This window comes from Amaranthus tricolor, chromosome 4 (genome assembly GCF_026212465.1).
Source record: "Amaranthus tricolor cultivar Red isolate AtriRed21 chromosome 4, ASM2621246v1, whole genome shotgun sequence".
Lineage (NCBI taxonomy): Eukaryota > Viridiplantae > Streptophyta > Magnoliopsida > Caryophyllales > Amaranthaceae > Amaranthus > Amaranthus tricolor.
The window spans coordinates 14,182,853-14,199,129 of NC_080050.1; the positions used below are offsets into that span (position 1 = coordinate 14,182,853).

General features: G+C 31.7%; 1 protein-coding gene across 1 annotated transcript; it reads left to right on the forward strand.

Annotated features, from left to right (window-relative positions):
- Window positions 1–4,939: 4,939 nt before the first annotated feature.
- Window positions 4,940–10,266, forward strand: LOC130810258 (cell division protein FtsY homolog, chloroplastic). Its single transcript, XM_057676247.1, has 11 exons — window positions 4,940–5,366; window positions 5,461–5,565; window positions 7,500–7,573; window positions 7,677–7,735; window positions 7,918–7,955; window positions 8,763–8,883; window positions 8,980–9,048; window positions 9,131–9,213; window positions 9,366–9,434; window positions 9,565–9,627; window positions 9,705–10,266. Exons 1-11 carry the CDS (start codon window positions 5,058–5,060, stop codon window positions 9,816–9,818), a joined length of 1,104 nt encoding a protein of 367 aa, XP_057532230.1. The 5' UTR covers window positions 4,940–5,057; the 3' UTR covers window positions 9,819–10,266.
- Window positions 10,267–16,277: the final 6,011 nt, after the last annotated feature.

A 16,277-nucleotide genomic window follows, 5' to 3' on the forward strand; every position in this document is an offset into this window, starting at 1 on the left:
CTAGAATATGGGCACAAGTCAAGAAGCAACAAGAACAAGGGGCAACATTGAATGTCAATAGCAACAAGTTTGGAAAGAAATCCAGAACCGTCGTTACATTTGATGAAAGCAAATTTAAGGAACTTTAAAAGGCAAAGAAGACAAGTCAACTAGTTGTAGCTAATGCTATGGGAGTTAGCCAATGTATGGAGATGGAAGAAGAAAAAATACATACACAAGCATATAAATGCAATTAAGACATTGCTAAACGATAATTACAAGAATGACAGGGTAATGCTTTATCTTTCAAGTTGCAATTTTGATACACAAATTAAACAAACCTTAGTTCACATCGATGAAAAATTGTTCTACCTTACTTCTTTTACAACATACTACCTTCTCCCCGGAGAAATAGAGCCACAAAAAGAAAATTTAATCAAAGAGACATGTTCCCAAAATTATGTTCATGTGTGCAGTAGCTAGTCCTATTTATTTTGTTGATAGAGAACTAAATCTTTGATGGAAATGTAAGCATCTTTCCTTTTATATCTCAGGTAGTAGCACAGAGCAGTTCCAAGAATAGGAAGAAAGGAGAACCAGAAACAAAACAACTTCAATCAATAACCATCACACAAATAAGCTTAATGCTTATTGACAAGATTTTATCGGCTATAAGAGACAAATGGCCAAAAGGAGCTAGCAAACACATTTACATACAATAAGATAATGCAAAACCACACATTATAGACAATGATGTTCTATTCATGGAAGCTATACCACCACATGAATTCAACTTTCATTTAGTTCAACAATCACCAAATTCCCCAGACATGAATGTCTTAGACTTAGAATTATTTAGGTTTATTCAAGCTTCACAACATCAAAAATTAGCTTACAACTACACACAATTAGTTAACGCTGTGAAAGTTGCTTTTTAAAGCATGTAAAATTGAGGTTATAAAAAGTATGTTGGGTATAGATTACCACATTCCACTGAAGAATAAGACTAAGCTAGTAAGGGAAGTGAGACTGCCAAAATATATAAGCATCACACTAGAAATCATATGAATCATATCGACATTTAGATGAAAAAATAGAGGCAAACATATTTGAAGTCATTTTATTTAACTTGGGAATCTAATACCAAGAAGTCTTTCACCAAAGAACTGAACAAGAGGCAAATGGCTCACACTCAATAGAACAGAACAAAAGAGATGAGGAATCAAATTGCTCACAACAGACCACGAAATCTTTCACCAACACATGCAACTATCGACAGTCCATCAACAATCAACAATGAAAGGAAATGGCTTACAACAAGTAACAATAAGCACCAACTAAATTGACAAGCAGTAGATAATTGGGAACATAGTAAACATCTAATTTACATAGTCACACTTTTGGGTTCCAAAAACCAAGATGAACATAAACCCATATGAGAGATGAGAGAAGAAAGAAGAGAGATGAGGGATGAGAGATGAGAGATGGGAAACGATGATGATGATGATGGAGGCCCGAGATGGAGTTCAGGCAAGAACATGAAGTTGCGAAGAAGGAGATGAAGAATAAGGATTTCAAATGGGGGGATGCGATAAATCAGAGAAAGGGTAAATGATAAGGATCAGACGTGTTCATTCGGGTGATTTGGTCGATTTCGAAAGAGTGTCATTCGGTTTGGTTGAATTTCGAATCGGTTATTTTTCGGATGTGTTACGACGGGTCACACTCGGGTCGAGTCAGTTAGTCACGGTTTGTTTGAAGATCAATTATTCGAGCTATCGGGTTTGCATCGGTTTGGTGTCGGTATAAGTTCAAGTAGAGTGTCAATCGGTCTCATGTTATTATCGGTTAATAATTGATTCGGTATTATCGGGTACAAATTGGGTCTGGTTAATTTTTTTCCAAGTGGAATTCGACTACGAGTTACTAATTACTATCGATCAAGCCGATGTCATATTAAGTTGCTAGTCATTTTTTAATTTATGACAAGATTCTCTTTACTTAAGGGAAATAGTTAAAATGCAAATCCTTTAGTGATTATTACTTTGTTACTTTTACTTGTTTAAATGTAAATTAAAATCAAAGTGTTATTATTTTTCATCTAATTTGATTAAAACATTGATCATTAATAATTAACTCTAATTGTATAAAATCATATATTCTTAAAATTTAATTTATGAAAATATCTATCACTTTATTAGATTATGATTGAATTTGAATTGATCATACTTCTATGTTAGAAATTGGTTAAGATTTACAGCAGTTCAATTAAAAATTGGTTCAAATTAAGTTGGTTATAGCCGGGTCAAGTTCGGTTTTGAGCATGATACGGGTCAGATATGACTCGGTTCGATCACTATTAGGTTCGGGTAATCTCTGGTAACAGTTATAATTGTCGGTTATAAAAATCGGTTGCAGTTCAGGTTCAATTTTTCCATTTTTGGTTGTCGATCGGTTTGGGTGCAACTTCAGTTCGAATAATGTCGGTTTGGTAAGCCTAAAAAAAGAAACGCATTTTCCGATCGGATAACTTTCAGTTTCGGATCGGATTTTCGGGTCGAGTTACATTTAAACAACTCTAATAAGGCTAGTTGCTTGGGTGTGTAACGCTAAATCAAAAGGAGGGAATGGTTAATGTTAATTAGGTTTTAGGTTCGTTAATTAGGTTGAGGTTAAGTTTTAAATGTAGGGTATTTGTAAATATAATTAGTTTATGAGGACAATTTGATAAAAAAGATACGGCTTAAAATGAAAAAAGGACAATTAAAGTGAACTGCCCAAATAAGAAAAGAAAACAATAAAAAGAATAGGAGGGAGTCTTTTAAAAATCTAAGACATGAAACAAAATTTAAAAACCACGATAAAAATTGACAAAACAAAAATCTGAACCCTAACTAGAAAATTGAAAATTATCAAAAACATTTAAAATTGGAAATTGACAAAAAAAAATGACAAAAAAAAAAATCAATTATCTAACATAGTAGAGATTGACGGTTTATTCAATAAGATTTGTCATATAATCATCAATTCTTTACATAAATGTTTTTCATATGTTAATGTTGATGTCATTGGTCATTTATAGACTGTTTGGTAGCAGAGATAATTAAAGGATGAAAATGGGATTAAAAACCCCAAAATATGGAAACTCCCTTTTTGGTTCTTAAGAATGGAATTTTGAAAATGAGATAAAATCTTGGTTAATTTCCATTAAATTATCACCAACAGGCTGGTATTATAGAGTAGGGAATTAGACTATCAAATACTCCCTCTAATTCAGTGATAATGTCGCATTTGTTTTTAATATTTTTGTCAATGCACTAATTCAATTTATAATATTTCTAATTAATATACATAATTAAAAGTTATAAAATATTGATATTAACAAACTTCACATTAAGATAAATTAAATAAGATTTCACTTGATAATATTTGAACTTATAGATTAAGAATTAAATACAAATTAAAAGCGAGATGTGAATAATATCCAAACGCAAGTGAAACATTAACTATGAATAGGAGACAGTAAAAATTACTCCATAATTTTACCCTTTTATCCATTAAATACTCAATTAATGAGTACTTCAAATCGCTTTATATGATTAGGTCAAAATTGTAAATATTTTACATTTATTTTTAATTTAATATCCACTTTTCAAATATAAATATTCCCTCGAATTCAGAGTTAATATTACACATGTTTTTTATACGTTTATCAATGCACTGATTCAATTTATGATATCTTGAAGTGTGTATACCTAAAAATTTTAAAAGGTGATATTAATAATCTTTATATTGAAAAAAATCAAACAAGATCGCACATAACTATAATTGAACTTATAGATTAAGAACTAAATACAAATTAAGAGTAAAATGTGAATAATTTTCAAAAAGCAAATCAAACATTAACTCTGAATTGGAGGGAGTATAATATTCCTAATTATTCTCGCTATTATACCAAACTAGCGTAGAAACTCGTGCAATGCACGATTTTTTTTAGCATCGACATATATAAAAATATGATATTTAAAAATATAAATCCAGAAATATTATGTAGTAGAAATATTCAATTTTGACAGTTATATGTATAAATTAACTATGTAATTTTGGATATTGTCAGCATATATATTATACAGTGAATATTCTATAACTTACTCTATTTAACTATATATAAATGTTTGTCAAAGATACTTTAATATTAGAGGTATTGGTCAAATGTCATTATTTTTCTTTAGCCAATAAATGGATTATATTTGGTAGAACTCTCTTAGTTGTGACACTTGAATTTTTCTAGCTTTTTAGTATATTGTATGATATGGGATTTACGTATATTTTATCAATTTGCATTAACCAATTCTTAATACTATGTCTCACGGACTCACATTTTTATCCCTAAATTTTTAGACAATTCTAATCGATCATTGTGATTTGTAAATCACCATAAAAAAACAAAAAAAAAATAATAAAATAAACATTACCAAAAACGATAAATTAAAATCATAAAACTTTCACCCTATCAAATCTCACCACATAAGGGTGATTTGTTAACTTTACAAATCACCGTTGTTTACTAAGATATCTTCCTAAATGTTCCTTCCCACATGCCTAACAGGCTAACACTCTACAACCTCTTACAACTCATTTGGTTCGCGGTACTAATTGGTGGTATTAGAAATAATTTGTAGTGTAATTTTTTATGATATGTATTATTTCATTGCAATAGTAATGAGAGTTTGATCATAAAAAAGTTTTTTATTATAATTTTTTATTACCATCTAATACCATGTGTTTTAATGATATTGCACTAGAATGAATTTTGTAAAGAAAATACGATTGTTGAACGAGAATAAGCATGAACATTAGATTTAGTACGAGTATACCTACTAAAATTACTCAAACTTTCCATTATCATTTCCGCCATGTAATACCGATTACCAAACAGATTATTAGAATGTTTTTGTTCGTTTTTAATGATGTTTAGCTAAGCAAAACGGCGGCGCCCTTCTTTATCCGCAATTCCGCATCGTGTCTTCAACTCTTCCACCTTCATCGCACAGTAAAAAACCTCAAAAACTATAACAATGGCGGTTACTTCATCATCTTCCTCACTCTCTCTCTTCTCAAATCCTCAATCCAAACTCAGCAACCCTCAATTCCTTAATCTTCCTTCAACAATTCGACCGACTACAAGTCGGTTTAAATGCAGTGCCACTGGACAAACCGGTTTCTTTACCAAACTGGGACGATTAATTAAGGAGAAAGCGAAAAGTGATGTCGAGAAGATTTTCTCAGGGTTTTCGAAAACTCGCGATAATCTAGCTGTCATCGATGAACTTCTCTTGTACTGGAATCTCGCTGATACTGACCGCGTTCTCGATGAACTCGAAGAGGTTTTTCTCCTCTTAATTTGATTTTTTTTGCGTTAAATTTTATTTCCTTTATATGTTTGAGTTGAAAAACTTAGTTTTTTGGAGGTATTTTTAGGCCTTGCTTGTGTCAGATTTTGGACCGAAAATTACTATTAAGATTGTGGAATCTTTGCGCGAAGATATTTTGGCTGGTAAGCTTAAATCTGGACCTGAAATCAAGGTATGCTTTTTATTTCATTGGTTAATACTGTGTAATTACCAACACGTTCTGGTTAAAAATGTAGAAATTATCTTATAATTGCGTTACTTTATGATGTTTGTGTTGAATACGTGAGGACAAGTTTGCTTGTTGGGTTAGCTACAAATTTAAATTTGAGAAATTAGGTGAGTTGCAGAGAATTAGTGCGATGAGGACTGAGAACGATGCAAAAATTCTTGTTAGTGAGTGCATTGTGGTATCTTTTGGGTGAGATAGGGATGAAAACGATCTGAGTTGAGTTTAAACTCGCTAATTTTTAGTTGAACAACGGCTTGAACATTTGCTTGAGCTCAATTAGTTGTCTGAACATTGTTGTTTTAAGAATTAGGATTTAGGAGTAGTATGTTGGCCTTGGCTTCAATTGTAAAGCATTGTGGTAGCTGAGCTTTATACTTTTGAATGTTTGTATTAAATGGGAGGAATATTAATAAATATTTAAGCTAATTTAGCTACTTAAGAAAATTTGTAATCATTCTAGTTTAACTCAAATCATTTATTTTCTTCACAATATTTATCCTCATCCATTGCCATATGAAAAAAGTGGTATTAAAAGGTTATGGAATATGAAGAAAAACACATGTTTAAGACTTGGAGCTTCATTGACATGAAACTTATTTTCATTTATCACTTTTTGCAAAATTCAAACAAAAACTTATTTTTCATCTTCATCATTTCGTACCAATAAACAAATGCCCACTAGTGTATTATTATGCGGAATGAGCTAATGTATGGTAGAACTTAGCTAGCTCTTAAAAAATTATCATCCTAAGTAGAAAATGATTTTGCTAAAGGGAAGTTTTAAAACACTACCCAACACTTTTGTAAATAGAAGTACTGCCGTTTTCAATTTGAATTGATCATTTATTTTAGATTTGGATGTGAAAAACATTCAGGCTTTGTTTGCTAAATGGTTTTATGTTCTGCTTGTTGGTCAAATAACAATAAAAACATATTTGATAAATGACTTTTATCTATTTGAATAGGAAAAAGTTGCTCTCAACGTCTTTTTTCATTGAATTTTGGCTTGTTGGCTCACTTTATTCCAAACATCTTCATTTATATCCAGCTTATATAGCTGGCATAACAACTAACAAAAAGGTCAATGCTACCGAACTAGGCAACAACCAATTAGTGTTCAAAGGAACTTTATTCTATTAATTGTCTATGTACATGGGTTCAAGATGATACCCTTTATATTCTACCTTTTGAAAACAGAAAAATATAATATAACTAAAAACTAGAAATAAGTTTTGTTTATGTTTTTGTTGTGATACATTTTCCATGTACATAGGCACCTAACAGTCACAGTGAGAACTATAAAAACCGTGCCTTCAAGTTGGATTTAAATTGAAAATTTTACATTTGTTTTTACTATTATATTCACTGAATAATGGCTATTGCTCCCTGGTTCAAATTACAGCCTGAGATAGATAAGCTCTTTAAGTAGATTTTTGTTGTAAAGCAACATCAGGGCCATGGCAAACTCATTGTCATTGTAGAATAATATTTATAATTTGTACGCATTTAAATACAAAGCAAAGGATTTCAATGGCATAGTTACTTCTATCCTTGACAAATAATTTTTCTTCTGATGTTTCGCTATTTACAGTCCTACAGTTCTTAAGGAAAGTAGTAGCTACTATAGAAGCTACAGCTGCTCCCTCTAGCTTGGCATAAGCTATACACTGGCTTTTAGAGTGACCAGATACTAGCTGTTTTTGTAGTCAGTGGAATAGTGTTAATTTGTTTTTTTAGCCTGGAACATTATGGAATTTTGTACTTCAGCAGCGTAAAGAAATTAAATTATGACTTTCTATATATGAGTATCAGTTATCTTTGATTATTTTAAAGCTTTTGTGGTTGCTAAAAAATTCTATTTGTTATTGTTTCTTTAGGATGCCTTGAAGAAGAGTGTTCTTGAGTTGCTAACTAATAAAGGAAGCAAGACAGAACTTCAGCTGGGATTCAGGTCTGTCCAACCAGAAATTTTTTCCTATTTTTCCAAAGTTTCAACTTACATGGCCTGAGTGTAATTCAAGCACACAGTTAGCTATTGTCTTGTCATCTTGTAGGAAACCTGCTGTAGTCATGATTGTTGGTGTCAATGGAGGTGGAAAAACTACTTCCCTTGGTAGGTTATATTACATGATGTTTCTAAACACTCGAGTAATTAATTCATTACTTTTGTGCAAACTGTGAAGACATTTACATTACTATATTATGATAGTGAGAGGAATCTTAAACATAATATAGACTTATGCTGTAATTAATGATTACATATCTACCTTCATGTATGCCCTTTTTTTTTTGTAGGCAAGTTGGCCCATAGATTGAAGAATGAAGGAGCTAAGGTCAGGAGACAGTCCTAAGCTGCTTTTGTGCTTAGAATTTTACGTGTTTCATACTTAATTTGTGCACTTGGTTTGATTGAAGCTTCTAAGTATTTTAAATCAACTAAAACACCTAATTATGTTCCTTGGATGAATGATTAGATTCCCAAATGATTTGGGGAAATTTAATTTCAGAAACCCTAATTTTAAGAAATGAATTATTTGCAAAATTAAACAAGTAATCAATCAATACCAGAGAAATAACAAGGTTCGTCCAATGTGGGCTACGTCCACCCTAGCCTAGATGTTTTATTGATGTCAATTTGAAACTTTCTACAAGCTTCGATGGAGGTTTTATGATGGTTGTCAAAGAGTTGGAGAAGAGAGAATGAGAGATTAAGAATTACACCGAGAGATTGTGGGTTATCTATTGAGATTAGTCGTTACTAAATAATGTGTAATTGAGGATACACTTACAATTAATTAAAGCCAAAAATAGAGCATGAAAAACTAGTTCCTGTGGCCACCGGCGAAGCCGATTTAGCTTAAAGAGCTGATAAACCATCTTCGAAAAATCATCAAAAGTCGAGTCGGCTTTTTGTCCGCCTAAGCCAAAAGCCGACTCGGCTTTAGGTTCTGGACCAAAACACCACCTTTTTGCTCCTTCAGACCTCCATTCTAACACCACTGTATTGATTCCATGTTCTCAAAATGTAGTAGTAGCTAAACAGAGATATCCTCATATTGTATTATTATATACCTGAAGCCTCTTTTACAAAAAGTTCTATATGTTTAAATGTACAAATCCTCGTTTATGTATTGTTCCAGATACTGCTGGCAGCAGGTGACACATTTCGTGCTGCTGCCAGTGATCAGCTTGAGATCTGGGCTGAACGGACAGGTTGCGAGATTGTTGTAGCAGAAAAAGAGAAAGCAAAAGCAGCATCAGGTAGGGATTGAGATCAAAATTTGGTGTTCTGTTTTGCCTTTTGACTACTGACAGACCAATGTACAAAAAGGCCTTAAAGATGTGCTTTCTGAATAGTTCTTTCACAGGCCGTAAAGAAGGGGAAGGAAGAAGGATATGACATTGTCCTGTGTGACACATCTGGACGTAAGTGTTTGGTAGCCTGCAAACTTTTAATGTACCTCTATCCTTTTAGTGATTTTTTTATCGACACCTTTTATCTTTATAGGTCTTCATACTAATTACAGCCTCATGGAGGAGTTGATTGCTTGTAAAAAAGCTGTGAGCAAAGTTGTTTCTGGTGCTCCTAACGTAAGACATTCCTTCATTTCTCATATTACTTCCTTTTGTCTATCTTTTCTTGACGAATTACACAGATAAATGTATATGTGTATTGGGGTTGGCTTCAGTTGGAGGTAGTAATGCAGTTAACATGAAATCCTACATTTGTTGTTACGTTGCAGGAAATTCTGCAAGTTTTGGATGGAACAACGGGTTTAAATATGCTTCCTCAGGCAAGGGAATTCAACGATGTAACATGCTTGTCCCTAACCTCTTTTACTGCAATCTTTTTCCTACATGAGTTGGCTGTAATGCATCTGTTTAACTTTATGTTTTTCAGTCAAATCTTTGTTTTCCATTAATTTGTTATCTTTGTGATAGGTTGTTGGAGTTACTGGATTAATCTTGACAAAACTTGATGGTTCTGCACGAGGTGGCTGTGTGGTATGATTCTCAGTTCAAATACTTTCTATGTCTGTAAATTCTCTTGTTATTATCTTGACTGTAAAATTGGCATGTAGGTTAGTGTGGTTGATGAGCTTGGCATTCCAGTGAAATTTGTCGGTGTTGGTGAAAGCCTGGAAGACCTTCAACCTTTTGATGCTGAAGCCTTTGTTGATGCCATTTTCTCATGATGTATATTTGGTAAAAAACTGAGAGCTGAACCCAATGGCCCTATTATTTTCAGCACATATCTGAAACAGCCTCTCCTTCGCAAGAGTAAGGCTGTGCACATTCAGGTATCGAGCCCCTTAACCCTGTATAGGCAGAAGCCGCATAGTGATATTGGGGCAATGTATGTTGTTCATCACGTTACTTGAGCGATTAAAATTAGTCATCAAAGTAATTTTATTTTAAATCCACTGAAAAGAAAGCATTCTTTGAGTTTATTACAAAACGATCTCTTGAATAGCTAAGATTTAAGGGTGGATCCTTTGCACAATTGGATGATGGTGATTTCTATTGATGACCCAGTGTATAGATCGTAAATTCGTAATTTTGTTTCTTGCTAAAAGTGGAAATTATTTGTTGAAGAATTTTCAATGAATGATCTCTATTATAGACTTCATGAATCTTGGTTCATATCTTAGTGTGTAACTTGAAATGCATCTAGAGAAAATGGATCTAGTTGGTTGCTTTTCTTTGTTACTTTGTTACTTTGTTACCTCTCCCTCCTGAGCGGTAACAGTTTTTTTTCCTTTCCCTACTTATCAGTTTCTTACAGAATGGGTTTCTCATTCCCTCATTTTTATTCTTTCTGCTATAATTAATGGGGTACAAAACTCATTTGATTAAATAAATTTCTGTTTTTAAATTGAAATCACTTTATTTTTAGAAAATCAAGAGGAGAGATAAGAAAAGATGCAAAGAAAAATATCAAATCAGAAAGCATCCGACAATATTATCTATGTTTCACCATTGTTATTTTACTGAAAGTGGAAGGTTGCTATTTTTTTTTATATTGTTATTATATTCCTGATTCAATTTTTTTTGTAGTTTTTGGTGTAATTTTTTAAAATTTCTTGAATTATTTTGTAATTTATAGAGATTTTTAAAAAGTTTTCTTGAATTTTGAAGTGATTTTTTAGAGGTTTTATTAAATGTATAATTTTATGGATTGCGTGGGGAATTGCTCAGAAATAGAAGACACATGAAAAAGAGAAGAGCAAGGTGGTCAGTACAAAATAAGTGAATTCTTTTCATTGTTATACCAAACACTTTTTAAAAGTAACGGGCAATTATTACCTTTCCTCCCTCTTATTTAATTCCATTCTATTCCGTTTACGGCGTTGATACCAAAAAGCTCTTACGATCTGTTTAGTTAATACTTAATAGTATTAAATGGTGGTAATGGAAATAATATATAGTGTAAAATTTCATGAAAAGTTTCATATCATTTCCATGGTAATGAAACTTTGATCACAAAAAATTTTTGTGTTTACAAATTTCCACTACTACCTAATACCCCACCTCTCCTAATGGTAATGCATTGGAATGAATTTTATGAAAAAAATGAGATGATTGAAGTTGGACAAGCATGTCCATTAAGGTAGTCAAAAGATTTTTGAACCAAAACTATATTAATTTTTTCATTCCTATTATCACCGTTTATTACCACCTATCAAACGGTCTGTTAGTGTTATATGTTTAGGAAAAATTGTACATGATGCATACTTTTGCAAGTTTAGGTATTCAACCTAGATCATGAATTCATGTACAAAACGTAATTTGCAGCATCAATTAATGAGAATGCGTCTCTTTGTTTTTTTCTACCGTGATAGATTACTACATATGGTTCATCCTAGGGGCGTTAAGAAAGACCTACTCAATTGATCAGATGTGACGACTCGGATTTTTTATGGTGGGTCATATATGAAACAAATTAAGAAGTCACGAGTTGAGTATTCAACTGAGACATAAAAGAGACGGATTTTACATTGGACCTTTCTAAAAACTAGGGCCCAATTAGAAATAAAATCACGACCGATTAGAGATTTCTCTTAAACCTTCACCATGAGATGGGCATGCAATATTTCCATTACGTACTTCACACTTTCTCAACTCGAACCATTAAAAAATTCCTCTATGAACTCAAATTTCCAACAATATTTCCTTTACGTTCTTACGCTTACGGCTTCTATTCTGAAGAGAGTCCACTCTCTATTTGCTTCACTCAAGAGAACTACAACTTACACTTCTCTTAGACTTAACTAGAAATCCTCGCTCGGAAAAAATTATCCCTCTACAACTCTTAAGACAACTCAAAACCTTTTATCCCAAGGGCTTGCCTGGACTTGGTGAATTAAGGGGTAAGACAACTCTAAAGTTTGAAAATGTTTTATGGAAAAATTTGCCAAACCATCTTATATTTTTGCCTATAATTATTTTATTCCTTAAATGTTCTATACTTTTTTACCCATAATTTTTTACCCCATAACTAATAACAAGAATCCAGACAGACCCCAATTATACCAGTTCGCTTAAGACCTATAATACTTCCTGCCTAGTACAAACCCTCCATAAAAAGAGTAGAATTTTTTTTTTTTGAAATTAGAGGAATGTCAGTAAAACTACAATCTGCAATCCACTCAGGGCCACCATCTAACCACACCTCATCGCTCACAATATTAGAGTCCATCGGGCGAGTCTGCGAGCTACAATATTACATTCAGGGTAACACTATTTAAAGGAATAAGAATCAAAAAAAGAAGTTTCAACAATAATATCATCAATAAGAGGTTGTGCATGGAAGTTTCGAGTGCCATTGTTGCATAGAGTTTCCACCATAGTATTCGCGTCACCTTCAAAAATGACTTGTCTTCGTCCCTTCTATTTAGCCAAATCTACAACCTATTGAAAGGCTTTAATCTCACCATATTCAACCTCAAAGTTACCCCATAGCGTTCGGGAACTTGCAAGGACAACTACTCTATTACTAGGCCAAATTTTGATAAGCAAATTTTGAAGTATATACGCAAATTTTGATTAAAAAAGTACAAAATTAAGCATCGACTAAACTTATATCTCAAAATAAGTGCCTCCAGCCCAATGCTAAAACTAACAGCGGCCAGTTTAATGCTAAAATTAACAGCGGGCGATTGCTGGGTTGACTTTCTTTGACTCAGTCTCAATAATTATCCGCTTTACTAACAACATGCTATTTGAAGTCCATTTTACTTTTTTTTTTGAATGAATCCTCCATAGCTTTTCCATATATATATATATATATATATATATATATATATATATATATATATATATATATATATATATATATATATATATATATATATATATATATATATAACAATTCAATATATACAAAGTACTATTTACAATTCAATATATACTAAATGTCCATAATAACTTTTGATTCCTCATCTACTCTATCTAATTGCGACTACCTTGTTCTCTTATGATAGTAAGAGCCTGTGGTGTGATGCTCTGGCAACGGGGGTAGCTGGTATTGCACAACAGGTGCCTGTGATGATCCTACATGGTCATGTGGATATGAGGATACATCGAGCTCATCCAAATGCCTCGGTGGAGATGTACTCGGCTCCTCATCAGTTTGTTGAGCAACGGTCTCCTCGACATCAGGAATGAAGTTCTCAAACTGAGAACCTCGAAGAATAGTCTGCGCAATCTCAGGGCCATTCATGAGGGTAATTTTAAGGTGCAACCGCCTAGGGCCCAGCTTATGAAGGGGCCCAAATTGAGTTAATCCTTATAATTAAAATAGTATTTGCATAAATAGCATCTAGTATGAATCGAACTTGCAGCATTAGAATTCTTAGTTTGGCGCATAGCTAAGGGCCCTTTTTTTATTTTTCGCCTAGGATCCAAAAACTGTCAGAAACGGCACTGCCATCTCAGTCAGCGGACCTTTTGAGCAACAGGCTGTTCGACATCAAGAATGATGTTTGTGACAATGTCTTCTTACCCTTTTGGATTATTGTGGTTGATTCTTGTTATTTGTTACATGAAGCTTTAGTTATTGTTGGATTATTCATTCTTTATTGTTTATGATTCACTTTATATTTATTCTTGCTTTATTGTTGATTTTGTATAAAATTTGACTTCAAAATAGATTATATGATGAAATTTGATTTTAAAAAAGTAGTTACATCTAGATAGTTAATTTCTATATGATCAATTTTGTAGTTCATAAGTTTTTCATTTTAATTTATTTTCAGGTGAAGATCGATCGAAGATAAAGATGATCGATTAAAATGGAGGATGGATTTGGCTTTTAATGCATGATGTTTGTCGTCTCGATTATCTTATCTTTTCTTGGTCTGCTCTTGTTAAAAAAGTATTATTTTTGTTGATTTAGCCACTTTTATTTCTATCTAACTTTTAGTGTTTTGAGGTTTAATTGCCGGTTTTTTTTTTTTTATGATTGTAGTCAATTTTGGAGACGCTGGTGAAGGAGAGCAAGGACACTTGAATGGAACTGAACTTAGGGAAAGTGACGGTGGTTGTTCATTTGTGTATATTATTATCTATGTTGTATGTTGGTCTTGTTTACCAGAAAAAAGGGCTAGCAATTGCAACCTTCAATCTTGCTTGTCGTTTTTAACCCGTAAATTTTCTACTATTAAAGTATGTTTGACTATAATTTATTTATAGTTAAATTGAGTAAATTAGAAAATATAATATACTGCATAATATGTTATTGATAATTTTCAAAATTATAGAGTTAACATATATATATATATATATATATATATATATATATATATATATATATAACTGTCAAGATTGAGTGTTTCTTACTACATAACATTACTGGCTTTATTTTTTTAACATCATATGTTTATATATGTCGATGCTAAAAAAGTTGTGCATTGTACAAGTTTCTACACTAGTTTCTGTAAATTTAAGACGGAATCTCATGCAAAAATTAATATGTATATAATATATGAAGGAATCATATTGCAGTTGCGTTATTTCCACAAGTTAAAGGATATAATGATAATAGTGGATGATCAGAAAGTCAAGTGTCGTTCCTCTAGTATTGGTCCACAAGCACCAACTAGATCACCACGTATGCTAGTATAAAATAAGAAAATCTAATATTCTTATTACTTATTAGTTGGAGAAAGATAGATAGAAATAGCATACAAGCTTATGAAAAATGATAAGCAAAGTGCATCTATTTATACACAAATGCAACACCTCTTCATATACTTTTTTGGAGGTTACATGTAACATTGACATGTAATAATCAAAATGAATTAATTTGTGTTTTAATTCTAATTACAACACATCATCAAATCATACTAATAACTGCTACACTAAATAGTCTAATTAGCATCTTATGCAATTGGTATTGTTTTATCCAATAGTAACTTATATGTTTGACCTCATAAGACACCAATATAGTAGCAGTATACTAATCTAATTGATATACAGATCAAAATTGGTTTTTAGCAAAACACTATAATGATATAATATAATCGAATGTATTAATCTCCATATTTTATCCTATTTATATTTTGTTACACTTGATTACTATGACACTTATTTCCTTCAATCTCCCATTTGTACTAGAACAAGAGTGTAACTTTAAATTACTTAAGTCACTATTAGTTAAACTTGATAGCACGATGACGACTTACGCCACCTATACTGATGTTCAAATTTATTTCTTGAACTCTGAGTATGAGCTGTCAAAACAAATAGTTAACTCTTCAAGAGGTCAAATACACAAATCCAAATTAATAGGAGAACTTATCGAGTCTCTTATAATCAAAACTCTCACTTATCCTTTAGCAAACCTAAACATTTCATTTATGACCTACTTTTGCAGCACGACATTTGAGAATATCAAAACACACTAATTATTAAACGAAAATATTGTTATATTCTTGTCAAAAAAATCCACTTAAATATAACAATAAAAATTTTCAAACAAATGTAAGAACACCAAGAAAGTCTATCTCACTATATTCTTGATTAAGATGGTGAGACCTCTTTTTAATGGGTTGACCCATTAATTGAAAATAATAATTCAAAAAGCAAAAAATAAAAATAAAAATTGACGGCTATAATTCTCATATTATTATGTAAACTACATTGTCTGTTAAAGTTTAAATTAATTAATTAATATTTTTTTTAAATATACATAATTTGAATAAATTGTATGAGCTCGTCTCATAGAGAAACAGTCTCATAAAACGCTAATTTTGTACTTCCTCCATTCTGAAATTCTTGCAACGTTACATTTATGAATACTATTTATCGTTCTAGTTTATTTTATATATTTGGGCTAACGTGTAAGAAAAATATAGTCAAGTGGAATTTTATTTGAATCGTCTAATCGCATACTTTCATAATATTTATATCAATTTTTTATAATTTTTAGATATGTATAATTCAATACTTCATATAAATATTTAAAAACACATAGAACTACATAAAAGAATGTCAAACATGGTAAGTACTCCCACTATTTTCAAATGTTCTTTCCATTTATTTTTTCCGCAGATCTCAATACAAACTTTAAAATAAGATAAAGATAATTTTAATTGTGAATTTTTAAAAATTCTAAAAAATTGATATTTAGAAAGTATATATTAAGACGAATC

What these genes read in the sequence shown, in the direction of transcription:
- LOC130810258 (XM_057676247.1), top strand. Translation starts at nt 5,058, where the DNA reads ATGGCGGTTACTTCATCATCTTCCTCACTCTCTCTCTTCTCAAATCCT. An exon ending in TGGAAAAACTACTTCCCTTG is followed by an intron (nt 7,736 to 7,917) that starts GTAGGTTATATT and finishes TTTTTTTTGTAG; the next exon opens with GCAAGTTGGCCCATAGATTG. An exon ending in TTGTTTCTGGTGCTCCTAAC is followed by an intron (nt 9,214 to 9,365) that starts GTAAGACATTCC and finishes GTTACGTTGCAG; the next exon opens with GAAATTCTGCAAGTTTTGGA.